This window comes from Mesocricetus auratus, unplaced genomic scaffold, assembly GCF_017639785.1.
Source record: "Mesocricetus auratus isolate SY011 unplaced genomic scaffold, BCM_Maur_2.0 Super-Scaffold_100013, whole genome shotgun sequence".
NCBI lineage: Eukaryota > Metazoa > Chordata > Mammalia > Rodentia > Cricetidae > Mesocricetus > Mesocricetus auratus.
This window is the reverse complement of record NW_024429196.1, coordinates 36939392-36967005: the sequence shown is the minus strand read 5'-3', so window position 1 is coordinate 36967005 and position 27614 is coordinate 36939392. Positions and strand designations below refer to the sequence as shown.

The following is a 27614-nucleotide window of genomic DNA, read 5'->3' as shown; positions in this document are numbered from 1 at the left end:
CACCTTCTTATGGACTCTGTTTATACTGTACTCAAGTGAACCCCCAAAGCACATACAAATAAATAAAACTAAAAAATAAACTGGGTTTTGAAAGCAGCAAAAGATAAAGGATTTTCTCAAGTGTGTTCATGTTTCTTGACTCTTGCCTTTCCATGCTGCAGACCTTGAATGAGTCTTTTGTTAAGTTACATCTGTACCTATTCTTCCCAGATTTTTTGACTATTTATTTGTTTATTTATTTATTTAAATGTCTCTCCTTGAGAAATGTTCCCTTTCCCTTCTGCCTGCTTCCCAAGCACCTCAGCTTCTCACCTGGTTTCTGGATGAGACATTCTTGTACAGAGTCATCCAGGTTGGGGGATCATGGGCTTAGTGTCTGGTTTGTCTCCATGCCAGTAGAATCTCTCATGGATTCTGAGTTGCTGTAACAAAATGTATAAGGTAGATAGATGAATTATGTACAACCAATGACAATTTACCATACTTTTGGAGGCAGAAGTCCAAATGCAAGGCATCAGCATACCATGTGTCTACAGAGGACTGTTGAGAGACAGTCTAATGGAGATATCTTCTGACCATATTCTACAGAGCATTTCTCTAGGATATCTGTAAGGACATTAACCCTGCTGATAAGTTCTCCACTCTAATGACCTCATTCCAACCCAATGACTCCATCTCTTAGTGTCATCCATAAAGATTAGGATTGCAACATGTGAGTGTCCCAATCCAATAACCAGATCATAACACAGATTTCATGAGTGGGTTAACTATTGTTGAATACCTGCTCTGAGAGATGCTCTGATCCAGGAACTGAAGGACAGTGATGCTCAAAATACAGCATCTGTGTAAGTTTTCAAGGAGCTTGGAGTAGAATGGAAAAGATATCAGTAGGAATGAGTGCTGGCAAGGATGTGTCCTGCTGTTGACTGAGCTGCCTTCACTGTCTCATGGCATTTTTATTAAATAATGGTAATATGTGACTAACCAAAAACAGTAAGCAGGATCACATACAATAGTTTGCATGATAGATAGTATCAAAAACATGAGACTTGGAGAAATATGCCAAAGTTTCCATGAAAGTAAAATACTAATTAGTTCCTTTAAAATGTGGAGTTTTATATACCCAGAAGAAAAATAATATCTAATATAAAATAAATGGATAGAAGTAACAGCTAATACAATAATGAATTCAGTAATAAAACTTGCCATGGCAAATAAATACAAATTAATAAGAATTCTATGTTTTGAATAGGTTGGCACAGAAAATAATTTTCATCATACCCATAATTAGGGAAAATGTTGGCTAATGTGTTCTGGGATGGAGCATGAATGATGAAATTTTTAACAGCCTTGCCAATCTGGTCTGATCACATATAAAATTTTAGATATTTGTGCTCCTTTGTTCTCAGACACTCTGCTTTAAGAAATATGTACTATAGATGTATTTGTATAAATGTGAAAAGAGCATCCATTGTAGAATTACTTGTAAATAGCATAAAATTGAAAGCAGTCTTTATATCAACAGGGGATTGACTATAGAGCTACAGAGCTGGTGGCATACTTTATTTTAGTACTATGGAATCATTGAAAATTAAGATAAATCTATAATTTGGAAAACTGTATGAAGCAGACCAAGTTGTTTCTCTATTTACTACATATTGATTATGTGATTATGATTCCAACTGTAAGACTGGAGAGATGCCTCAGTGGGTAAGAGAATGTACTGCTCTTGCAGGGGACCCAAGCTCAGTTTTCAGCACCCACATTGGGTGAATGACAGTCTCTGTAACTCCAGCTTTAGGGGATCTAATGCCTTCTTTTGACATCTGAAGTCACCTGCTCCTCTCTCTCTCTCTCTCTCTCTCTCTCTCTCTCTCTCTCTCTCTCTCTCTCTCTCTCTCTCTCTCTCTCTCTTTCTCTCTCTCTCTCTCTTTCTCCCACCCACTCACTCTCTCTCCCTCTCCCTCTCTTCCTCCCTCCATCCCTCCATACCTCTCTCTCCCCTCTCTTTTCCTTACAATTAAAAATCAAATAAAAACTAGGCATTGGTGGTGCATGCCTTTAATCCCAGCACTTGGGAGGCAGAGGCAGGTGATTCTCTATGAGTTTGAGGCCAGCCTACAGAGCAAGTTCCAGGACAACCTCCAAAGCAATACAGAGAAACCCTGTCTCGAAAAACTAAAAAAGGAAAGAAAAAATCAAGTCAAATCTTATTATAAAAAAGATTCCAACTGCATAAAATCAGAGCTGTTCAGAGGAGGCAATTTGTGTCCAGTTGATATTGTGTAAGAATATACAGAAAAGTGTTACATGACCGCCTCTTTCTTAGCAGGGGAATCTTGATTTTTAGCTTATGTTTCTACTTCTGTGTCATATTTATTCATATGAACAGTGTTTATGACTGACAACAGTGGTAGCACATGCAACTTAGATGTGTGGTGGTAAAAGAAAAAAGCTATCTATTCGTTCCAGTTTATTTTTTTCAAACCCTAGGACATTTATATATCAGTGAAAATGAGAGTCCTTCCTCTTATATACAAGGTAGTTTAATGGTTTAGAGGTATTCCAAGTGGATAGAATTATGAGAAACAAATTTAAGTTTATAACATTCCTTTGCTTTATTTTCATTTTAATATTTATTTTACCTTCTTATTTATTACTATTTTTTAATTTATTTTACATCCCAGCCACAGTTTCCCCTCCTTCCTCCTTCCTCTCCTTCCAGTCCCTCCTACAACTCTGTCCTATTTCCACCAGCAAATACACTCCCTCTCTAATTTCTGTTCAGGAAAGGTTAGGCCTCCCATGGATATCAATAAAACATGGCATATCAAGTTGCGTAAGATGAGGCACCTCCCCGTGTATTAAGGCTGGGATCAGGGTCCCCAAAGCCAGTAAAAGAGTCAGATAGCCCCTTCTCCCACTGTTAGGAGTCCCACAATAAGATCAACTAACTGTCACATATATTCAGAGAATGTAGGTCAGTCCCATACAGGCTCCCTGTTTGTCATTTCAGTGTCTGTGAGCCCCCATGAGCCAAGGTTGGTTGGTTTTGTGGGTTTTCCTGGGATGTCCTTGACTCTTCTGGCTCCTACAATCCTTTCTTTCTCTTTTCAGCAGGATTTCCTGAGCTCAGCCTAATACTTGGCTTGGGTCTCCACATCTGTTGACATCAGTTGCTGGATGGTGCCTCTCTGGTGATAATTTGGCTAGGCACCAATCTATGGGTACTGCAGAATATCGTTAGGTACCATTACATTGACATTTCCCCTCCTCCAGTCACAGTCAAGTTGGTTATGTTCTAGGTCTTAGGGTCATCCACCCTGTGGGTCTGGTGTTCCAGGCAGTGTCAATGGGTGGGATTACTCTCCTGGCAAGGGTTTTAGGCTGAACCTATTTTCATTTTTACTTACATCCTAGTGACCACTTATTTAATGACCAGAAAAAGAAATTTAAGAAGTGAAAATATAGATTACATTTTGACTTTCAGAGACTTCTACCTTCCAGAAGTTTTCATTGACTCCAGACTGTAAGCCTGAGTTTGTACTTCAGTTTATAAGTTTCAGTTCTGCCAAAGTCATTAAAGTTCTGTAATATATTTCCATGTCACAGTCCTATGTAGCTTATTTTACTTAGCTCTCAAAAGCTTTACTTTAAATATCAACTTCAAATTCATGATTCCCCCCTTCTTGATTCTTCCAAAAAGGTAGACAGGTTGCAAGGACATACCTTATGGGTAACATTATTGTATAGCCTTTATAAGGTCCTGGGCCCTACAGCTAGTGTATACACACACACACACACACACACACACACACACACACACACACACACACACACGCGCGCGCGCGCATGCATGCACACGCACATGTACACACACTATAAATAAAACAGGCACAAAATAAAACAAAACCCAAATAGCTGGACATTAGATTCTCTCCAAGAGCTATGGAGGGAATGAGCTGTTTCCTGCTGTTGCTGCTCAGTCCTTTGGGGGTGCTTGTCATATGGAGAGCAAACACAGAAGGCAGAGTGATAATCTATAACAATTTGGTACTTGACATGGACTTAGTGAGGCTGGGTCTTAGATAGAGATTGATAAAGGTGGATTTATGAGCGGCTGTCAAGAAGACATCAGGATGTCATAGACACCTATACTTGGAATTGGAGGAGCATTGCTATGGCCCTCATTCATACATCTTTTCTGACGTCCAGATAATTAATCTATGGGATACAGACAAGCCAGAATACCTGTCTAAGGGGTCTGAGATATGGCCCTTTGGCAAACCATGAATACTCATTTACTGAGGATTCGGAGCAGAAAACAAACAGAACAGGCTGTCCTTCTTTCTTGTTCAGCAGAAGTGAACAGTCTGAATCCTTGAAGAGTTGAGGAGGTAGAGGCTTGGTTTCCAGGGCCTTACGTGGGGCTTTTGGGATCTGATTGGACTATAGGGGCTCTGACCTAACCACTGTATTAATAAAATGGAGACATATTATGATGGTTTATTAGGAACAGGTGTTCTGGAGGAGGCAGACTAGTAGAATGAGTATATGTTAAAAGGAGATTTTTAGCTTGGCTCACAATATAGGATGGGTAGTCCAACCATGGCTGCCTCATACTTGAGAGTCTGAAGGATCTCTAGAGAGCTGCTGGTCTTCAACTTGTGTTGCACAGCAGAAAATTCTTGCTTTTGATAACAGGGAAGAGATCCAGCAGCAGTAGAAATCCCCATTTATCTGGACTGCCACTGGAAAGTGCTGCCAACATCTAGGGGTCTATTCTTACTTTAGATAACCTCATTAAGACAGTTCCTCACAGGTATCCCCAGAATCTTGCCTTGTAGTTAATTCCAGATCCAGCTAAGCTGACAAGATTAACACCACACGGGCATCATTTAAGGCAATAGAAACTAAGAGGTGAGGCCCTTGGAGAAAATGGGTCAATGAGGATTTGTCCTGTACCAGCATACCTTGTCCTTAGTTCCTCCTGCAATTGAGATACTTCCTGTCTTGCTCCTCATGGTCCTGGATAGGCATTGCATTGTAAATCAAGGGATGCTGCTTTCCCTGTTTTACTGTTTTGTCAATCTCATCTCCATGAAATAGCAATGACAGTCACAGATATAGTTTAATAGGACTTGTTTTATTAGCAACATTGAGATTTTTACCTTTATGAGTATGGTTATATGCTTGTAGGACTTTCCACTTTAAAGGTTTTTATTTATTTTTTATGTTTGTGTATGTGTGTATGTGTGTGTGTGTGCATGTTACACTTGTGCATGCATAAGTGTAAGTGTAAGTCGGAGAACAATTTGTAGAAGTTAGTTTCAGATCAAACTTAAATCTCTGGTTTGGCAGAAAGTGTCTTTGCCTGTTGAAGCATCTTGCTGGCATGAGGACACTAACTTAATACTTTTAGAAGGCTGGGCAGTTGGGCAAGAAGGCCACAGAGCCTGGTGCATGCCCATAGCTTCAGGAAGCCACTGCCTGTATATGAGCTTGGCTCTGTGTTTGTAAGTCTGAATGTGACCTTGATACCATCTTTCTAAGCAGTTTTTTCTCCAGGCAGCTGCTACTGATCTGTTAAGGCTGGTGAGGACAGGGAGACTGCACTATTAGTACTTGGTTATATGGCTGTACACTCAGTACAGAATATTAAAACTGATATCCTTGGGAGGCCTGGCAGGAGCTAAGAACCACTTTCTCTTGCAGGCATAGTGGAATGTCGCAGAAGAGCCCATCTGCCTCACAATTCCTGTGGTGAAACAGTAACTACTCTCTTCTGGGTGACTCATGGTTAACCCTTCCTTAATTCTGTGCTCCTAGTGACACAAGCCCACCCTAAAGCCATCCTGCTGCTTCAGTGGCCGCACTGAGTAGACACAGAGCAGCCTCACTGTGGCGCTTCCTGCCCATGAGCAATAGAGAACACCTGATTCCATGGGTGCTTCTTTTACTCCAGCATCTTTGGGCAAGATCACCAAACTGTAGTTGCCAAGGTCTCTAATTCTCAGAGACAATGTCCTGATTTCTCTAAGACTCTCTTAAATTCTTCTCCAGTGTTTAATAGATCCTAAGTGTATTCTTAGTAATCTACATGTTCTTAAACTCTGGGATTCTCCTTTCCTCAGCCCCTGCTGTTTGGGCAGTGAGAGCCTGTAGGCTGTGCATTTGCAGTGTGAGAGGCTAGTGAGATGGCTTCTGACTTGGGGCTGCTTCCCAGTGATGGCTGAATAGAGCTGATGAATGAGGGATCCCTGGTCTGACATTGAAGTTTCAATCTATTGGCAATTCCCTGGCTGTCATTCCTTGGGGAAAGTTTGAATCAGGATATCACAATACTGCAGGTGCTTTTCAGGACATGATAGTCACATCTTCATACACACTTTATAACTTGAAAATACAGTAAATTGAAAATGTGCCTGATACATTTAACCTTTTAGGCATTATTGTTTATCATAGCCTGTCTTAAAGTGCCCAGAGCACTAATATAACCCCACAAATGAATACGATCATATAGTATGAAGCCTATTTTAAAGGAAGATGGCCTCATGCAATTTGTTAAACACTTGTGTTCCCCAAATGATGTTAATATAATATATTGTTGGGCATCACCCAGTGGCTCTCATGATGGCATGCGGACTGGAAATAATTACCCAGCACAACAAGACAACAATGAATGACAAACTCATAGCTCAGAAACAGAATTCAAAATCCAAAGCACTGCTTCTATGAAATCCATGTTACATTTTCTTTTTTAAGTAAAAAATATTTCAATCAGTCACACTATTTTAAATTAGGCTCACCACATGAAATAAGAAATGAATAACTGAGTACTTGTATATGTTAGTTACTTCTCTGTTGTTATAATAAAACGTCATGACCAGGACAACTTACAGAAGAGTTTATTTGGGCTTACAGTCCCAGAGGGCTAATAAGAGTTTGTCACAGCCGGGAGGCATGGCAGCAAGTGTGGTAAGAACTCCAATCTTGAACTGTAAACATGAATCCAAGAGACCCAACAATGAATGAATCTTTAAACTCTCAATGCCCACCTCCACCTCCAGTGACATAATTCTGCCAACGAGGCCACCACTCCTAAACCTCCTCTTGTTACACCACCAGCTGGTGACTGAGTGTTCAAATGCATGATCCTATAGGAATGATTTTGTTCAAGCCGCCAAGTTGTATAATAGAATAAGGATTTGTTACTATATGTATTTATTGTGGTGTATATCCATGTGGACTCATGTAGCACAGAGCACGTGTGGAGGTCAGAGGACAACTCTGACCTCTCCTACTCTGTGAGCTACTAGGACTGACCCAGGCCATCAGATTTAACAAGAAGTATCATTACTTACTGAGCCATCTCACCGGCACATAATAATGATTTTTAAAAACTAGTTTCCAATATTAAGGCCTAGTATGGTGATACAAGCTTATGACCCCAGCACTCAGGACCCTGAGGAGGGAGAATGATGGTGAATTAGAAGTTGCCTGGGCTACACAGAAAGTATCATACCTGAATGGGTGACAGTGCCCTGAACTTCCCATAGACATAGACACATAGTCTTTGAGCCAGAATGTTGGTCACCAATTTGCCCTGGCAAGCATGGCACAATGAAGGTCGAGCCCAGAGAAGCCTGAAATGAGGGGACAGGAGGCACAAGAAATGGACAACACACCTACAGAGAAAACTAAGAATTCTAACTTTTATATTCTAACTAGTCAGTAGTTTAAAGATTTTAATTATTCAGCATTGATAAAAATTAGTTCTGTGAACTTGCATTTGCTTCTTAAGAGCTTAGTTAGAATGTTTTTATTATACATAAGATGAATTACAGTTATTTAAACACTGGATATTTTTATTGTGTATACTGGCAGATACTTATTCTTTTGTAGAGCTGAGAAATGGTTTCTCTTGTACTTTCTGCACTGTGAAGAGGTTTAATAAGGCAGACGTTAGATTTAAAAGAACTTAAGATCCAGCACAGGAAGACTGACAAGCCCCTGTATTCTGTTCACATTTTACACTCCCTTGCATTCACAGGGCCACACACAGGACCAAATACTCTGATGTCAACAATTCTTAGTGAACTGAGGGGAAACAGGATGTATGGAAGATGCAAAGCCTTAGATATTAAGGCCAGTAAGGCAGCAGTTAAAGAATGTTGCAGGAATTGTGTCTTTCTTTCTAGCATTAGGGAAGAATGTTGTCTTGTGTCCTTACTTAAATTGTACTTTGGAGGTGAGAATTGTTATCAGATGAAGACTGCTATGTTGAATATTGCTGCCATTATTTTCTTTTAGAAAGGAAAAACTTTATTTTATTAACTGAGTTTTTAAAATTTGTGTGCCTTATATGTTGTTGGAGGAGGGGGAGGCAGAGTCATGCAAAGGTACACATGTGAAAGTTGGGGTACAACTTGCAGGACTCAGTTCTTTTCTTCCACCATAGTTGGGTTGGCAGACTCGGGAACAAGCACCTGTCCCCAGACCTAGACATTGCATGTAACCCCTTATCCTATTCTGAGGCTTCCAAGTCTCCCTTCAGGCAGAGGGAGAGAAAACTTCCCATCCTTTGTGGGGTTTTTTTCTATTTTACTGTAAGAACATGAATCAGCTTTATTCATTGTCTTACTTGGAAAGGAGATGTGAAGGACATCTTTAAGTGTGACTTGCACAGTCTAACCATAGGCTTTTCACGTTCCTGTTCTTAAATAGTAGGTTGCAGGCAAGAGCCTCAGACTCCAGTCCTTCAATCTGCTTCCTAGTGTGGCAAGACTGTGGGTAATGACTGTCCCTCTGGGGAAATCTTTCTGCCTTTAAATGTCATGCTGTTCAAAAATCTCACCCACACCTTCGAGCACTTACACTGTTTCTGAACCGTCTTACAGGTCTAAGCATAGCACTTCTGTTAAAGAAGATTACTAGATTTACTGTCACAGAACTGAATCTGCTGAGTTTTTAAATGGAAAACTGAATTTTTTTATTTGAGTATATAACCTCATGGAAATAATTTCATGTGAGAAAGGGTCTTTAGTAAAGAAGCTAAGAATCGTAAGACTAGGAAAAGTTAAAATAGGTTTCTTTAAACTGTTCCAGTCTTTTACATGACTGGGGACTTCTAAATGAAGAGAGATACATACACATGAGTGGCTTACAAGTTTATTAGTTATCAGCCTGTCATCCTTTCCCCTTGCTTCATTTAGTTCCATCGCCCAGCATACATGTTAGAATCATAGCTGCTAGCTGTATGTCCTTTTATTTTGTCTCAGGCAATCTGATTTGTTCTTAACTTCTTTGGAGTATAGGTGTGAAAATTGGGTTCTGGGGAGATCAAATAGTTCAGTCTGGTGGCTAATTAAAAGCAGTGCATGTTAGAATCCAAGTGGGGAAATTTCCAGAGCACTGGTTGCTGCTACTCTTCATTATCCCCCCCCCATCCCATGTTAATCGTTACTTTCTGGAATTGTTTGCCTTCTAATGAGAAGAGGAGTTTTCAGTTCCCTCCCAAAGATGCTAACACATTTTCAAAAATATCCAGTTTCTTTTTTGTGTGTGAATATGTATAAACTTACATTTGCATATGGTTTAGATGACACTGGAAGATGCTTTGTTCCCTCCATCCCATATTTTATGCCCCCTGCAACCTTACTATGGTCCTTGAACTTGAAAATCACATTAATGTGAGTTCTTCTTTTGCAGCGGCTCTAATTAGAGGAAATCGTAAAAACTGTGCTCAATTTTCTGGCTCCCTTGACTGGCTGATCAGCAGACTGGAAAGACTGGAAGCATCCTCTGGTATGTTCCTAGTTTTCTCCTTGATGCAGATGATATTCCTTCCTGTTTACTTCTTTTCTTGTTCTTTAAGACAAAGCAAGTTTGCATGTTCAGCATTATGTGTTTTCTTTTTAATTGTTTGAATATTTTTGTTTATCAAGTCACTGTCATTCCTGAATAGTGTTGATGCTGTAACAGAGCTCCTGAAAGGAGAGAAGAGTCCACTCAAAAGCCTGGGGACATAGATTTAGGTCACCCTAAATTCCATGTCCCAATGTAGAAGCAGTTTCATACAGTTTGTATAGTAACAGAATAAAAAAGTCATGAATCAGAGCACTTTCCAAGTGCTTCAATAGGAACACTGAGTAGAAGAATTAACAACAGAGCAGGAAAGCACGGGTGTAGACTCGTAGCTGTCTGATGGCGCTCAACCTTCTGGTTGGTGGAAACAGGGGATTTGATAGGGTAATACATTATGAGAGGTTTTATCTGTTAGTTACAGGGCTGTTAAATGATATTCAGAGGTAGGTGAGCATGGCTATTAAGGATGCTGAAGATAGCACAAGGTAAATCATAATTAAGCTCTGGACCTGTACCATTCCATTCCACCACAATCATGACCTCCCCATCAATTACTCAGTCTTGCAGAAGGGTCAGTGGAAGGTATAGTTTTTTCTAGGGAACATGGGTTCACAGTAGAGATCTAGAAAAACTGTGTCATTTACATTAACAAAATGTCTAATGATGAAGTCCTGAAATCCACTAAAGAACTAGGATTCTTCTTCCTCCTCAAACTGATCAGTCCTGATATACTCAAACACACAAAATGTTAGATTTCTTACTTTTCCCTTCAAAGTAATTTAAAGGCACAAAAATATTTTGGTGAATTTGGGAAGTCAGGTTCCCTAATGATACAACACCATTGTGAATTTGAAGAGGTTTCATAAATACTTGAAGACTGTCCACAAAACAGGATATTTGTTCCAGGCAGGAACTCAGAACCTCTCTTGCCTTTGACCAGTGTCTCCCCATCCTCCCTGTCCCCAGACTCTGACAACTTTTGTCTTCTTCAATTGTTTTAGTTTCCATATGGAGAACCATCTGGGATGTAAGTGTTTAAATCCCACTGTCTGTGGGGGTAGTGCAAATTTTAACCATGACAATGTATATCTGTGCCTACTAGGCCAGAGTTCATTGAAAAATGGCAGGTTGGCATGAGCTAGTACAAGGGATCAAGGTGCAGCATTTCCCATGCCTAGGCTTTTCTCTAGGTGATCTTGGTTCTTGTTGTGGTATTTGTGGGGATGAGTCAGCCTTTATGTGCTCTGTACCCCACAGTTTTACAGTGATGGATGTGTTCTTACATGGGAAGTCTGGAAACTCCCCTCAGTGCAAAACCAGTGCAGGGATACTTAGGGGGATTCAGATGCCAGAGCTTTGAATCACAGTGTTCAGTTTCTGGATACAGGGTGGTTTAAACACCCTACATAATTGTTGATTTCTTGGAATTTTGAAGCTCTTCATATTCTAAAGACATTACTTCCACCACTTGGGCAAGAGTGTCTAAGCCTCTGGTGTCCTATGAAACCTTCCTCCTTGATTCACAGTTAGATGTGATGTGTTGAGTTAAAAAGAGACTAGGTTCTTAGGTCGATTATTTTTTTTTAATTTTTATCATTTTTTATTTTCATTTTAAATAGCTTGTTTTACATGTCCCTCTCCCTCCCCTCCTCCCACACTCCCCTTCCCCCCCAGCCTCCCACCCTATTGCCATCAATCACAGTTACTTGAGTGACACCAACTCAGATGGCTCGTATGACACAGAGAAAGAGGTTATTTCATTGGAGACAGTGGTTCTAGCCTATCCTAACAAGCTAGGTGGTCTGGACTTGCAAACCATGCTTTGCATTGTAATTGCTTATGAATGCAGGAAAATATTGAATGCATTTTGTAAAACTATTTACTTCAAGTGCTTGGAGTAAAGTATTATAAGGAGAAGGCCCTAATTTAGTAGTCAGGTGTCAGAATTTATAAATTCTTTCCTTGTCAAAAAGTAAGCCCTCCTGAGTCATATCAGGAGGGAGCAGTATTCCATGCACTTTCTTTCTCCACAAAGTATTATGTTGCAACTGGGAAGGAAGAGACAGAGAAAGAATGGATCCTTCTTTTGGAGGCATCTTGTATTTTATCAACAAGATGATATGTAGCAGGTGGGGGGAGGGGATCCCTAAAAAGAAACTCCAGATGGAACTGAACCTGTTTTAATGGGTGAAAAACAGAAGTAAAAATTTTCAAAGATACTAGGTTTCCTGACATTTTTATCTTCTTCAGGATACTTCTCTTCAAGAAGGTGGAGAAAGGGGATGGCAAATTACATCTCTAGAAAATGGCTCTTACAAAGAAAGAGTTCTTCAGCTATTCCAAAGTCAGGCATAAAAGGTGCCCTCCTTTATGACATGTAGCTGAGTGATTTTATAATTATTTTCCACGGTCACTTGAAGACCATTGTTCACTTCTAGCTATAGTACAGTGTTGAGGGTGATGGGATAGCAAGGTTTGCTGGATTCTGGCTTACAGATACAGATATTCCCTGCTTGGCTTAGTCATGGGTTGTATACCCTATATTACACAATGTTTGACAGGTCTATGACTTCTAGAATGTACATTGTTACTCATTAGGACTGCAAGTTCTCAAAAGAGAAGGAGTTCCCTATGTAGAGTTAGAAGACTACTTGTACTGTTTCTATGTCTGCCCCACTGGTGTATTTCATAATTTTTTGGTGGTTCTTTTTTTTCTAGAGATGTTTAGAAAGAAAATTGGTTTTTTGGTACATGGTAAAAGACATTGGGATGGCATTGGCAAATGTGCTGTTTATAGCCACTTTATGATTCTTGGGGTAATAGATACGAAGTCACATGACCTGGGAACCTGCCCTATTATGTGTCAGTTTCTCTTCAATTTCTATTAAGGAAGGACCCAAAGGTATCCTTGTCTATTTAAGCATTAATGAAGCTGAGACCCTGAGAGCTGTGGGTACCATAGCATGGATACCATTCAGATCTGCTAGTGTGGCAGGAACCACTGGGCATGGCCATTGTACTAATGAACTCACAGTAGCTGTGGTTTTCTGCACAAGACCTGCACAAGATTAATCCAGCCAAAATTCTGGCACAGAAGGGGAAGATGCTACCTGGGCCTCATTGATTAACAAAGGAGTTATTGACAATTGACAGAAATGATTGTTCCTCCCCCAGCAACTCCCTTCCTTCCTTCCTTCCTTCCTTCCTTCCTTCCTTCCTTCCTTCCTTCCTTCCCTTCTTCCTTTCATTATGTGTGGCCACTGGTAAATTTCCCATGTTCCTACAGATGGTCCCACACCTATGGCCACCCATATCTGTACACAAATGTGCAGACATGAAGTTTGGAGGGGACTGGGATAGAATGATCGTGGTGAACTAGAGAGGAAATGGGGATGGATATGATAATATATGAAATTGTCAAGACTAAGAACTTGATCTATTATAGGCAATTGTGGAACTGTATTTTACATACATCTCAAGTTTCAGAGAACAGTGAGAAGCAATGAATATCACAATGCAGGTAGTCCCCTGGCTCCTATTTTTGTCACCAATAAGATACTACAAGTGGAAAGTTAGATGCCTGACTTCATGTATTGGGTCGCCACCAGAATGCAGTGTTTTGCATTCTTTACTCAATGTCTACTAGAAGGCTTTGTGCCTTTTCATATGTGACATTCTGTCAGTATTTCATGTGAAAAGTTATTTAGAACATTGAATAAAATAGCCTATAGGCTGGCAATATGGCTAGGCAGGTAGAAGTACTTAACACTAAGCCTGATGACCCGAGTTACACCCCTGGTACCCCACAGTAGGAGAGAACCAACTCACAAAGTTTTCCTCTGACTTTTACAACACATGCTGTGATGCACATGCCCACTCATATACACAGTAAATAAATACATAAATGAGTAAATAAATAAGTATAGTAGATATTAAAATAAGTCAAATTACCTTTGGAATATATATATACATATATATTTATCATAAAGGAATTCTGTGTGCAGATTTGAACTCTCCCTAAAATATCTCTTTATGTATATGCCAATCTAAAGCAACAGTGAAGAAATCTCCCAAATCTAAACTCTGCTGGTTCTGATGTTCCAGGCAAGGGAAGCTCATCTTGAGCATTCTGTTTTACTGAGTTTCTGCCATCCTACTATCAGATTTCTGTTCAGAGATGGAGAAGACAAGACCAAGCAATTACAGGTCATTTGCTTGAGGTCAAAGAAAAGCAGAGGAAGATTGAATCTGTGTCAACACTCTGAGCTCTGGAGTAATGTCTTCTTTGTTCCTCATTTTGCTAATACTAAAGAGCTTTTAGAAACTGGCCCATAGGATGGACTCAGTAATAAACTGATGAATGTAAAACAAAAACAAAAACAAACCAACAATCACGGTGCCAAGAATGGCATGGGGACATCTTCTAGTGTTTATGTTTAAAGTTGCCACTGTTCTTTGAGACAGTCTCATTTAAACCATGCAAGCCTTTAACTCACTGTGTAGTGTAAGATGACCTTGAACTTCTGATCCTACAGTCTCCAATTCCCTAGTGCTGGATTACATGCATGAGCCACCACACCTGGTTTTAAGCAGTGCTGGGACTGGGATCAAACTCCCAGGACTTCATGCCTGCTAAGCAAGCACCCTACTAATTAACTGAGCCACATCTCCAGCCTCTATAATCTCTTTGAGACATATCAATGTATCCTAATAGAAATTTGAATAGTATCAAATTTCTGACATGATCATGTGGTCTTTAAATCATGTACTGTTTTGAAACTGGCATTACTTTTCCCTAATTGTCCTTTGGCAACTGTAGTTTCTCTGTACTTCATAAATAGTAGCTCCTCAGACTGAGGGGAGCAGCCATCAGAATCTTAATTAGTCTGTACTGTACATTATAGTTGCATTGCTCTGTGTTTGAGATTTCTCTCAGTTTATCATGGGAATCTTCAGACTCACACCCACCTTCCAATCCCGAACCTCAGTCTCTTCTTGGCTTATTTCGTTTGCTGATGTTTCTCCTTTTGTTACTTTATGTATGCAAAAGAAAATTATGCATTAGCTCCGGTTTCCATCTCTGTCCTGATTTTGCCAATTTGTGTTCTATTTTAAAATTTAACCTTTGTCAACTTTTCCCCTTCTCAATATCATGTGAGTTTGAGAAATAATGAACTTATTCTCCTCTTTAGCTTAAAAAACATTCTGAAAAATTCAAAGTATATGTAATTATGTATATTTTCTCAGTTAGGCTTGAAGCCACAGCTCTTGCACTCATGATTTTTAAAATTTATGCATTTGAATACTAATGTTACATACATTTTTTTCTTCTTTCTCCAGTTGAGTAAGGTATAGAAACCCTACTTAGGATAATTTCCATTTGCTATTATGACTTATCCCTTGTTAACAAAAAGAAAGAAAATTCCATGCTATTTCATTTCTCTTATACTGAAAATCAAATCATTTATATTTATTTTAACATTTACGTATATATGGTATATTCAAGTATATGTATATATATATATGTGTGTGTATGAGAGAGAGAGAGAGTGAGTGAAGAAATGTGCACATTACATGGCATGGCATGTATGTGGAGATCACAGGACAATGCCATATATTGGTCCTTGCTTCCTACCTTTGTTTGAGATAGTCTTCCTTATTGTTCACCACTATGTACATAAGTATAGCTGACCCATGAGCTTCTAATGATTCTCCTGTTGTTGCCTCCATCTTTCTGTCAATGGTTTATTCTCACATTACCATTCTTCTGTGTTGTAATATACACTGCTTACATCCAGATCTAGCCATATCTGATACATTCAGTTTTGAGCATGCTGTGAGCTTTGTAAGTGATTATCTGCTAAGAGAACCTGTTCTCAGTATTCTATTGCTTGGTTTTTTTTTTCCCTGCATACAGCAGAGGCTGGCTAACTTTCTGTAGAAGGCTAATGTCTCAATATTGGTGACTGATACAAAATACCACAAGCCCCAGAAATGTGTTACTGTCCTCAAGCCTAGTGGTATCGGGACAGGGCCTTTGGGTTTGGTGTGTGGGTCTCCTCTCACATTGACGGCTCATCCTTTCCTGGGTGTCAGGGACAAGCATGTTCCTGTTGCCTTCCTCTTATGTAAAGGCATAAAGAATCAGCCTTCATGACCTCATGTTATAGCATCCAGATAATATTCGAGAGCCTGTGTGCCCAAAGGCCTCTTGGACAGTCCCTCAGTTCAGATTTGTAGTGAGAAGTAACCACTGTCAGTAAATGTATACATTAGGACAGCACAATAAACGATATTAATACAACTAGGCAACCATGTACTCCGTAGTAATAAATAATGTAGAGAAAAAAGGCAGGATAGCATGGGAACCTACTAAAAGTACTTTCCCATTACTGGCATCATATTTTATTGCTGCATTTTAGATGACAGTGAAGCAGAGGACAGATGTGGTACACTCATGTCTCGATTCTTAGCTTCTTGAGTTTTTCTTTGACTTTTTTTCTAATATTGTCAGACTATTGGAAACAGCTAAATTAGCCCCAAATTTTGAGGTCCTATAGAAATTAAGTAGATGTGGCTATTTTAACAGATTAACACACAGTGAAGAAGCCAGTATCCATTGCCCTTATCTGTAGAGTACAAGGATCTGGGTCAGGCATAGGTTTGAGAACTTGAGAGAATGACGTCTGCATACTCTTTTGTGAGTCTTACATTGTACATGTCATGGTCCACTTGTGGAGGGCAGAGGACAACTTGAGGCTTCTGCCATATGTAGCCTGGGGATCATAATCAGGCCAAATGGCTTGGCAGCAAATACCCTTATCAGCCTGAGCCATTTTGCTGGCCCAATGATGGGTCAATAGAAAAAAAGGAATGTGGTTTTCAGTTAGCTTTTCAAGTATACACTAAACATTCTGATAATGAAACCCATTTTGTTTTTGTTCTTTTATAAACCTTAAGAAGGAAAGGCATATACTTTTGTGGTGGTTATAGTTTATATTTTTCATTTCTGTATGTTCTGCTTATTTCTTTTGTTTTTTAAATGAAATGTTTTTTTTTCTTGGCATCCAGTTCATATTGTCAGGCTTGGCTGCAAGTGCCTTTACTCACCTATCTCTCTTGCTGGCTTAGGGTTATATTTCTGATGCCAGAAAGCTTCAGAATCTGCCCCAAGCTACTGTGTGTCCTTGCTTGTCTCACATACTGCACCCTGGTGTGCCTGCCACTCAAGCCTGTGCTGCTGTTCTTCCCCCTCCTCTGTGAATATCTGCAGGGGGATACATTTGCTGAGTCCCCCAAGCCTGCCACACTGCTCTGTTGTACTCCCAAGGTATAGTCACCTTCCTCAGCTAAGCTCCACACCTCTCTCCACTGAGATCTGTTGACTTTGGATGTCTGTCTGTTCTGACAAATGCCACCTGTTGCCTCGCACAGTGCCCTGTGGCAAACACATTGAGCACAAAGTAATTACATGTCAAATAGAACAAGTGAAGTTGAATGAACTAAAAAAGGAACTAATTCCCAAAGCCTTCACCTTCTTTTCCCTTTTCCTTGTCTGTAGGCATTCTGGAGGTTCTCCACTGTGTCTTAGTAGAAAGCCCAGAAGCTCTGAATATCATCAAAGAAGGGCATATCAAATCCATCATCTCACTTTTAGACAAGCATGGAAGAAACCACAAGGTAAGTGAGCTGCTTGATTTTCATAGGTGAATTCTAAAATCATTACATAGGGAAGAGAGGACTATATATTGCAAAAGGCTAGAAGAAAGGATTTTAAAGCTTTTTCCCATTATGAAATGATAGGAAATTTGAGCCATGGCATGTGATTGCCTACTGAAAATATACACCTGTGAGAAAAGTGGAATAAATGTCCAACAAGCTAAAAAGGAGTAAAACACTGAGAGATCAAAATATCTAACATGTTATATAATGATTTAAAACAGACAACATGGGCATGTATCAAAGCATACCTGAAAGCCTAGATATCAGTATGGCTTTCGCCTTCATGTGTCAGTCAAGAATAAATTAATAAATTGAAATATATGCCAACATAAGATAATTTCAAGACGTTGAAGTTTTCGTGACTGTTTTTCATCCTTAGTTACCATGGAGTAAGATTGTTTCTTATATAGTCATCATAACTGAGAGAGTACAAACAGTTCTTGCTCTGTATGTGAAAGAAAGGTGTAGAGCCACTGGGACACACACTGTCATGTTAAAATGACCAAGCTGAGGCTGTGGGTGAGGCATGGTTAATGGCTTGTGAAAGCATGAGGTCCAGAGTTCAGATCTCCCTCATCCACATGCATGCTGGAAAATTGTGACATTTCCTGTAATTCCAGTACTTGAGAGGCAGAAATAGGGGACCACCCCCTTAAGCAAGTTGGTTCTAGAGTAATCAAATTGGTAAGCTCTGGGTTCAAGTGAGAGTCCCTACCTCAATATATGTGGGGAGAATGATTCGGGAAGATGCCCAATATCAGCCTGTCTTTCACATGCACATACACACATGCATGTTCACACATATTTGAACACGCATGCACACCACACATACACATGTACATCATAGGTGGGAGGGAGACAGGCAGAGAAAGGGAGAAAGAGAGGAGAAATGATGGGATCAATCACAGCTGGGGTTGTGTTTGCCTTGTGGAAAGTGCTATTGATGAATTCAGAGTCTGCTTAAAGTGCTGTCTCTCCCCAGGTCCTAGATGTGTTGTGTTCTCTCTGTGTTTGCCATGGGGTTGCTGTCCGTTCTAACCAGCATCTCATCTGTGACAATCTCCTGCCAGGACGAGATCTCTTATTGCAGACCCGTCTTGTGAATCATGTCAGCAGGTAAGTTCCCACAGACATTGTTATCTCTTGACACCACAGCAAGTTGTCTCTCTAGGGAAGCCAGAAGGAGGTCTGTTTGTTTTACTAAGGATTTGCATATATTCCCCCATTGAACACTCATTATTTTCTACCAAGTAGAAAGGTTAATACAATAACAATAGACGAACTGAGCAAAGTATGAACTTACTGCAGACATATTTGTAAGAGTTTCTGTTCACTTTTCATGTGTAGAGAAATTGTCACTGGCATCTTCAGAAGCAGGCTGTAGCTGCATTTATATACACAGATATGGCTGTAGGTAGTTGTAAGAAGTCACACTGTTCTTCAATATCCAGCAAATATGCACACTGCTGGTGATAAAAAATAGAGTACCCCAAGTCCAACACATTCAAACTAAATAGCTAATAAAATGGCTTTTTCTATTGGATCAGCCTTTTAGGGAATCTGCCAGTGATGAGTGTCACCTACAAGCTACCTAGTGCTGTTATTTGTCTATGGCCTGTGCTGTTTGTATTTTGTGAGGTTTCTTTGGTACTGCTCTTGTCTTGCTTTTGTAGATGATGAGGGTGGGACTGGGGTAATGCTTGAGTCTGTCTGAAGAAGCTGAGCTAGTGAATACTATGCCATGTTGTCTTTTTTTAATCCCTCTAGATTAAAAAGAAATCAGTACTAGAAAAACATGTCAACACAATGCTCTGTGTGGTAGAGTAAATGGGCTTCCTTAAGCTTCTGCCACTGTATTCTTCTATAGACACAAGTGGTGTGAGATTTGCAGCTTTTAAGAGATTTGTTTATTTTCACTTTATAAGTGTGAGTGCATGGGATATAGTACATACATTCCTGGAGGATAGAGGAGGACATCAGATCCCCTAGAGTTGGAGTTACAGGCACGTGTGAGCCACCTTGTGGGTTCCAGGAATTGAACCAGGATCCTATGCTCTTAACCACTGAACCACCTCTCCAGGCTCCCCGAGTTGTATTGTTTAAACAGGAGATGAGGCTTTTTTGTATGTCAGTCCTGATGTTAATGAGTGGTACTTCCTGCTACCTCCACTTCTCCAGGGATCACCAGATATTGTAAGTCCACTCTTAAAATGGACTTAAATGAAACTTGCCAAAAAGTTTTCTGTTCAAAGCAAGTAAGGCATCAACAGACAGCAACAATCCTCATTAGTCATGTGCTACTGTTGATCATATCATAGCCCATGTGATATGGCACTTACATTAGGAAGATTCACATGTCCTGGGTTAATAACAGCTCCATTTATTATGTGATCCTGTTGTATTAAGTATCTCATTTTATGAACTACATTTGAGTAATGATATGAAATTTTCGAAAGATCAGTTAAGGAAAAAGTTCTATTAGACCTTGGATTGACTTGGCCAAGTAAACCCAACATCAGGTGCTGCACACTCAAGGTTAATTGAGGATGCTGTCTGCCTGGGTATCACCTCAGTGAACTGAGGCTGCTGTCTTCCTGGGTATTACCTCACTGATGGATTTTATAATTCTGTGATATTGTTAAAATGTAGGTTTAGATGCTGGATCAGCTACTTTCCTTGTTGTCATGACAAAGTAGCTGACAAAGGCTATGTGGGAAGGAAGCATTTATTCTGGTTTATAGTTTGTGGGCACAGGAGGGGCAAGACATGGCAACAGGCACATAAAGTGGAGGGGCACTTTGTATGGGCATTCAGGAAGCAGAGAGTTGGATGTTGTTGCTTAGCTTGCTTTTTCTCATCTTTATTTAGTCCAGAACCCTAGTGCATTGGGATGTTAATGCCCACCTCAATGAACTCAACCTAGAAACATGATCACAAATGTGCCCAGATGTTGGTCTCCTAAATGATTCTAGAGCTTGTCAAATTAATGCTTTGTACTTTGTAGAGAATAATCAGGAACAATATTTAAATAATGAATAAAGAAACCAATGGAAGTTTTCTCTGTCTTTTTCTGTCTAAAAGCATGAGGCCTAATATTTTCCTGGGTGTCAGTGAAGGGTCTGCGCAGTATAAGAAGTGGTACTATGAACTCATGGTGGACCATACCGAACCTTTTGTGACAGCAGAAGCTACTCACTTGCGAGTGGGCTGGGCTTCTACCGAAGGGTATTCCCCGTACCCCGGCGGGGGTGAAGAGTGGGGTGGCAATGGCGTTGGTGATGACCTCTTCTCCTATGGGTTTGATGGCCTTCACCTCTGGTCAGGTAGGCACTGTCCCTTTTCCTTAAACAATTTCCACGTGGAAGTCTTGTGCCTGTCTTTCTTTTCTACAATCTGAGAACATTTGTTGTTCAGACCTTCACCACTCAGACAATGACTACAAAAGTTTAATGAAACACAGATTTTTCATGACAGAAAAAGAAAACAATTGAGTACATTTCCAAAAGGTTGTGAAACTTACGAATGTGTGTTTAAAAATAACATTCTAGTGCATGAACAGACTGCAAGAATCTCAGGTGTTTTTTAATCTCGTTAATTAGTATGTGCAAAGATATAATGTTCCACATAAAAACCATACAATCCAATGACTAGTTTAGGTCTTGGTGAGATAGTGTAAAAACCAGTAAAACAGAAGCTCCATGGGGCTAGTCCAATCATGGCATGGCTTGACAGGTATGCAAAACTAAAATTGCACATATATACAATCAAGATACCAGCTGCTAATTTTCAGTACTGATCTGAACACTTACTAGAAATGCTATATGTTTTAAAATTGTATTTCTTTCTCCAGATCACAAGTAGGGATTCTTTGATTTACTTCAAAGTTCAGTTATCATATAATAATACACAGTGTTATTTTGCATAATATTATTATTTTCAGGTACTGGTATTCACTTGGATGTTGCAGGCCTGTGTAGTTCATGAAGCTGCATTTATATGACAGTTCTTGGGTGACCTTGGCATGTGTTACACTTAGTGTGTGGAAGACACAGAAAGTTATCTTAAGTCATAAAAGCAGGACTATGTCTCTTGGTTGTAAGTGATGTTCATTTATTAGTTTAGGGGGCCTAATGCATTATGGGAAAAAAGGCTTCAAATTGAAGTGATTAAGTCCAAGAGTTGATAGTAATGAGATTAATGAACTCATAACACTCTGTAGAGTTACATCTACATAACAATAGTTATTGGACCTCTTTTATCCAGTACGGGTAGTTCAGATGTCATGAGGGAGCCAGGTTTTGTATAGCTCATCTAGCTCTTGAAGTTTGTAGCCAGGAGCTTCAGAATAGCTTATATTGCCTCCCTACAAGTGCATGACCAAGTCAGATCAGAGCCATAATGCCTTTCTTGTTTCCATGTTAATTTTCTGTGGTCCTAAGGACAGGAAAAGAGCACTTAGCCAAATGTTGGACTAAGTTCTGTTTTATGGTATATTTGACCTATAATGCCCTGAACTCCATTACCCTCATTTCTGGGAGTTGATTCATGGGAAATGGGCCCTCCATTGGATGAATGAACCATGTTAGAGGGTTTCCCTTGCAGGCACTGGTTGGGGGAAAGTTTTCCTCAGATAACAAAGCCTAAAGTTGTTTTATTGGGCACTTTACTACTCTGATCTTACATTACACTGCAACTTTTCCTTTTGACACATTAGAAGAGCTTCATGCTGCTGCAACTAAAACCTATGTTTTGTGCCTTTATGAGAAAGTGCCGAAGAGAAAAATAATGGCAGATATAAGTGTGTATGGATGTGCTATAGGAAAGATGGCAGGTCACAGAATTCCTGGAGAAAAGTATTCTGAAACTCTGTTGTCAAAAGAACTTACTTTCAATTTTAAAGTATTTTTCTTAGTGTCAGGTAGGGGTATGTGTGTGCGTGTGTGTGTGTGTGAGAGAGAGAGAGAGAGAGACAGAGACAGAGACAGAGACAGAGAGACAGAGAGACAGAGAGAGAAAGAGAAGTCAGAGGACCACCTCTAGTATCCGTATGTGCCTTCTACCCAATTTCAGACAAGATTTCATTACCACTGTGTACAACACACAGTGCAATGACAGACATGCCTGCTACTGGTTATCTGTCTTTTATATGGGTTCTGGGGGTCTGAACCTTTGTCCTCATGAATGTGCCACAAGCCTTTGTCAATACTTCATCAAGTGCCAAGGAACTACAAATCATATTATGGCTGTAGTTAAATGCTGTGTTTATTCTATTTAGAGGCTTATGGCATGCTTTATTAATCTGGGGTTCAGTCAACGAAGACCTGTATAAAGTGGGTAGAATCTGTCTAAATTCTACATCACATTCTAACCAAGACAACTTTCCTTGGGGTTGCTCTTCTATTTTTCTTCTTAATGGTTGTTGTAGGATTGAAAGCATCAAACTGGCAGTTTCTAGGAGAGAACACATGTTTTACCACTGAACATTGTGTAATTAGAGACCAGTATTCCCTGGAACAGGGATTTGACGCTAAACTAAGTTTTGAGTGACATCTTCATTTATTCTCTCACACTCAACTACGCACAGCATCATTACTGAAGCATCCCGGATGAGGACAAGAATGTGAAACTCTGGGAAGTTTTAGAGAATTGAAATTTAAAAAATGGAGGAGGGCTTTGGAGCAGCACAGGAAAGATCAGTGTGGATTTATCCCCACGGTTGTGAGTCTACCTGCTGCTCCTCCCTGTGGACTGAAGCAGAAAAGCAGTGGAATGACCATTCCAGAGGCCCTCTACTTGGAAATGGAATCATGAAGCGTCCACACCATGTGTGCCATTCAGAGCATAGCCTTGAGTTTCACTCACTCTCTATCTTAGCTGTGTGCTACAGACTTTCCAGAGAAGAGGACACGGGCAAACCTTAGGTGTTCATTAGCTTCATCACAGCCATGTCTATAAAGCTGAACAGCATATTAGATTGTAGTTAATGTGTAATTTTGGCATCATGGCTAAAATAGAAACATTGTTATTAAATGTAGATCTTGACACTAGCAAGGAAATCAACATTTTCCGCAGGAGCTTCTTTGTCATGCTTTTATTTCTTCTTGTTTTTAAAGCTGCTTTTACAATATTTAGAGAGTTCTAGAGAATGTACCTAATAATGATTCAGATGCTGAAAGAGTTGCATATTGATAAGATCAAAACAGTGTCATCATTTGAGAAAGTAGAGACTACCACTAGTGGTTGCTTTTGTCTTTTGCTTTTTCTTTTGTTGTTGTTGTTTTTTTTTCCCCAAGACAGGGTTTGTCTATGTAGCTTTATAGACCAGAACTTACTCTATAGACCAGACTACCACTGATGCTTTAAATGTGTCCTTGCTTAGAACTCTTGGTATACTAGACAAAAAAGTGTGTGTGTGTGTGTGTGTGTGTGTGTGTGTGTGTGTGTGTCTATGCAAAACATGGGGGATGGAGAGAGGGCTCAGTTGGTAAAGGAACTTGCAGCTATCCTGAAGAGCTGAGTTTGAACCCCAGGACACACATGATAGATGGAGAGAATGGACAAATTGTCCTATAACCTCCATAAGCATGTCATGGCACACGTGTTTCTGAGCAAATGTGTATGTATGCATCTTTCTTAGTCATTGTTCTATTGCTATGAAGAGACACCAGGACCAAGGTAACTCTTATATAATAAAGCATTTAACTGGGGGTTTGCTTAAAGTTTCAGAAGATTAGTCTATTATCATCATGGTGGGAAGCATGATAGCCAGCATAGTAGGCATGGTGCTTGAGAAGGAATTGAGAGCTACATCATGACCTACAGTTAGAGAGAGAGAGAGAGAGAGAGAGAGAGAGAGAGAGAGAGAGAGAGAGAGAGAGAGAGAGAGAGAGAGAGAGAGAGAGAGAGAGAGAGAGAGAGAGAGAGAGAGAGAGAGAGAGAGAGAGAGAGAGAGAGAAAGAGAAAGAGAGAGCCTGGGCCTGTGGGCCTGAAGTGGTCTTTTGGAAACTTCAACCTCACCTTCATTGACACACTTCCTCCAACAAAGCTACACCCCTAATTCTTTTTAAATAGTGTCAGTCACTGTTGACCAAGCACTTAAATATGAGCCTATAGGGACCATTCTTATTCAAACCATCACAGAATCCATAAACAAACACATAATACATAAATAAAAATGTAATAAAATTTATAGCAAAGTATGAGTTAGTGCCTGACAGCCTATGTTTTGAAGCAACCCATGCCTCCCTTTTTTTTTCTAGTATGGTATGTGTAGTAGATGCCTCTTGGGACTAATTAGCTAAAGACTTGTGATGTCATCAAGAGTGGGCTGATACCATTGGTTGTATAGAGAAAAGTATGACATTCATCAAATAGCTTCATGTCTTTGATTGTATACCATTATACCTAAGAAGCCAACCAAGACCATGTATAAAATAAACTTCATTATAAATCAAAAGCAAATTGGTCTCTAATTGTCTCACAATAAACAATATGCTGTAAGAACAGAGACAGTTCCTGCTTTCAGTATCCCGACTTTATTTTATATTTATGAAATAAAGAAGGTATGTAAGAGAAAGTGCACCAACCATCCACTGTGCCTGAGACTGCTGCTTTTAAATAATTACTTTTATCAGCAAAGTAATTCTAGAAGGTGGTACTATTTCATGTAAAAAGACAAAGATGGTATGTACTCACTCATATATGGATTTTAGACATGGATCAGGATAGTGCCAGTCTGCACTTCCACTGATAGAGAGTCTGGGAAACAGGAAAGAACCTAAAAGATATGCATATATGCATAGTACCCAAGAGAAGAGGATTGAGACAAGATCCTCTGAATGGATGGGGAACACGGCGAGGGGTGGGGGAGTGGGACCTGGGAAGAAGAGAGGGGGTGAAGAGGAAGAGAGTTGGTCATGGGGGAACAGGAAGTTGAGGGGGTGGGGGTAGAATAGGGGGAAGAGGGAATCATAGGATCGAATACAGATCAGGCACCTAATCATGGTGGGAAGCATGATAGCCAGCATAGTAGGCATGGTCATCTAAAGGGGTAACAACAATTGGCAAGCTAAGCAATAGTGGAGAGACCACCTCGAATGCCCATTCCTGATAATGAACTTGATGTCTATAACCATCCGGGAGCCTTCATCCTGTGACTGATGGAAGCAGAGGCAAACACACAATTAATCACTGAACTGAACCCAAGGAATCCAGTGACAGAGAGAGAGGAGTGATGAGCAAATTGGCAAAGAATGGGCTGGCAAAACCAGCAGAGACAGCTGATCTGAACAGGGGAGAGCTCTTGGACCCCAGACTGACAGTGGGGAGGCCAGCATGGGACTGATCTGGACCCCCCAAATGTGAGTGTCAGCGAGAAGGCCTGGGCAACCTATGGGGCCCTGAGCTGTGGATCAGTGTCTATCCCTGGTATACAGTCTTCGTGTGCCTATAGCACAAAGAGGGATGCTCCCTCAGCCTGGACTCTTAGGGGAGTGCCTGGACCCTACCCAGAGTAAAATGACAGACTCTAGATATCCCCTATGTGGAAGGATTTGGCAATAGGGTGGGAGGGGGGGAAGGGGAGTGCAGGAGGAGGGGAGGGAGAGGGAACTGGGATTGACATGTAAAACAAGCTATTTAAAATTAAAATAAAAAATGATAAAAAAGAAATCAATGCAGGCACACACCTTTAATCCTAGAATTTGGGAGGCAGAGGCAGGTGGATCTCTGAGTTCAAGGCCAGCCTAGTCTACAGAGCAAGTTCTAGGACAGCCAAAGCAAAACACAACCCAAAACAAGAACACATGCACAGAAATAAAGAGAAAGCAAGGTTTAGAGGGTAAGTCATTTCCTAAGAGCTGTACAAGTCAAGTAGTAGGTGGCAGGGATCCTAGATATCCTCTGACATCATTGTATTTTCTCTGAGTTCATTTCTGCATCAAATAGCACACATATACATGCAGAAATTTCTAGACATTACAAGGCCCACTTTTTCCAGCCAAGTTCTGTAGCTCCTGGAAAATAAAATTTTTTGCTTTCTTTTTCAATGGAAATTGTAGCACATATTTATTTTGTCCATATATTAGTCATTTCTCATTACTATGACAAGATACCCATCAAAACCAGTATCAGTGAGAAAGCATTCATTATGGCTTACAATTCTAGGTGGTACAGTCCATCATGGTGGGGAAAGCATAATGGCAGGAGCAGGAAGTAGCTGGAGATACTGTGTACAGTCAGGAAGCAAAGAGTACTATTGCTGGTATCAGATATCTTTCTACCTTTTATGGATTATAAGATTGCAGCCCAGGGAATAATGCTGCCTACCTCTAAGGTGGTGCTCCCCACCTTAGCTTAATCTAGACAATCCCAGAGGCTCATGAATTTGGTGGTTTCAGGTCCTGCTCAGTTGACCATGGACATCAACCTCCACAGTGTTTTAGTCTATCACTCTTGCTATGGCTTAGAGGATGAGTCTCTGTGCTAAACCTCACCTTACTTACTGTTTCCCCAACAGGTTGTATAGCTCGAACTGTGAGCTCACCTAACCAGCACCTTTTGAGAACTGACGATGTCATCAGTTGCTGTTTAGATCTAAGTGCCCCGAGTATTTCATTCCGCATTAATGGACAACCTGTTCAAGGAATGTTTGAGAACTTCAATATCGATGGCCTGTTCTTTCCAGTTGTTAGTTTCTCTGCAGGAATAAAGTTAGTATCTCTCTCTTGCTTAGTTTGTTTCTATTCTCACTTCTCATACTTCCATAGAGGACTCTTCCATGCTTCACTAACCTTATAAGGTATCTATTTCCAGATGTGTATTGTCTGTTATTTGAAGAAAGAGGTGGGATCTACCCAAAAGCCCTACCAACTGTTTGTTGCCCTGTGCAACTCTTTGGGGCTCTCCTTTCAGTGTCCTGAAATTTGACACCCATTTCTCCAGTTCACTGTATTGTTTTATAAAGGGAAATAAATGAAATTCTACAAAGAATATTTTTAATCCATAATGGCTGGTTATAGTAATTG

The 27614-nt window shown here is 40.2% G+C and overlaps 1 protein-coding gene across 11 annotated transcripts in view; it reads left to right on the top strand.

Moving 5' to 3' along the window:
* Ryr2 (ryanodine receptor 2) overlaps positions 1–27614 on the top strand; it is a 575348-nt gene that overhangs the window by 317341 nt on the left and 230393 nt on the right. For all 11 annotated transcript variants that reach the window (XM_040755590.1, XM_040755588.1, XM_040755595.1 and 8 more), the window contains 5 exons: positions 9712–9807; positions 17429–17547; positions 18572–18705; positions 20671–20912; positions 27107–27299. In XM_040755590.1, coding sequence (XP_040611524.1) covers positions 9712–9807; positions 17429–17547; positions 18572–18705; positions 20671–20912; positions 27107–27299 — 784 coding nt within the window. The remainder of the gene's footprint in view (positions 1–9711; positions 9808–17428; positions 17548–18571; positions 18706–20670; positions 20913–27106; positions 27300–27614) is intronic.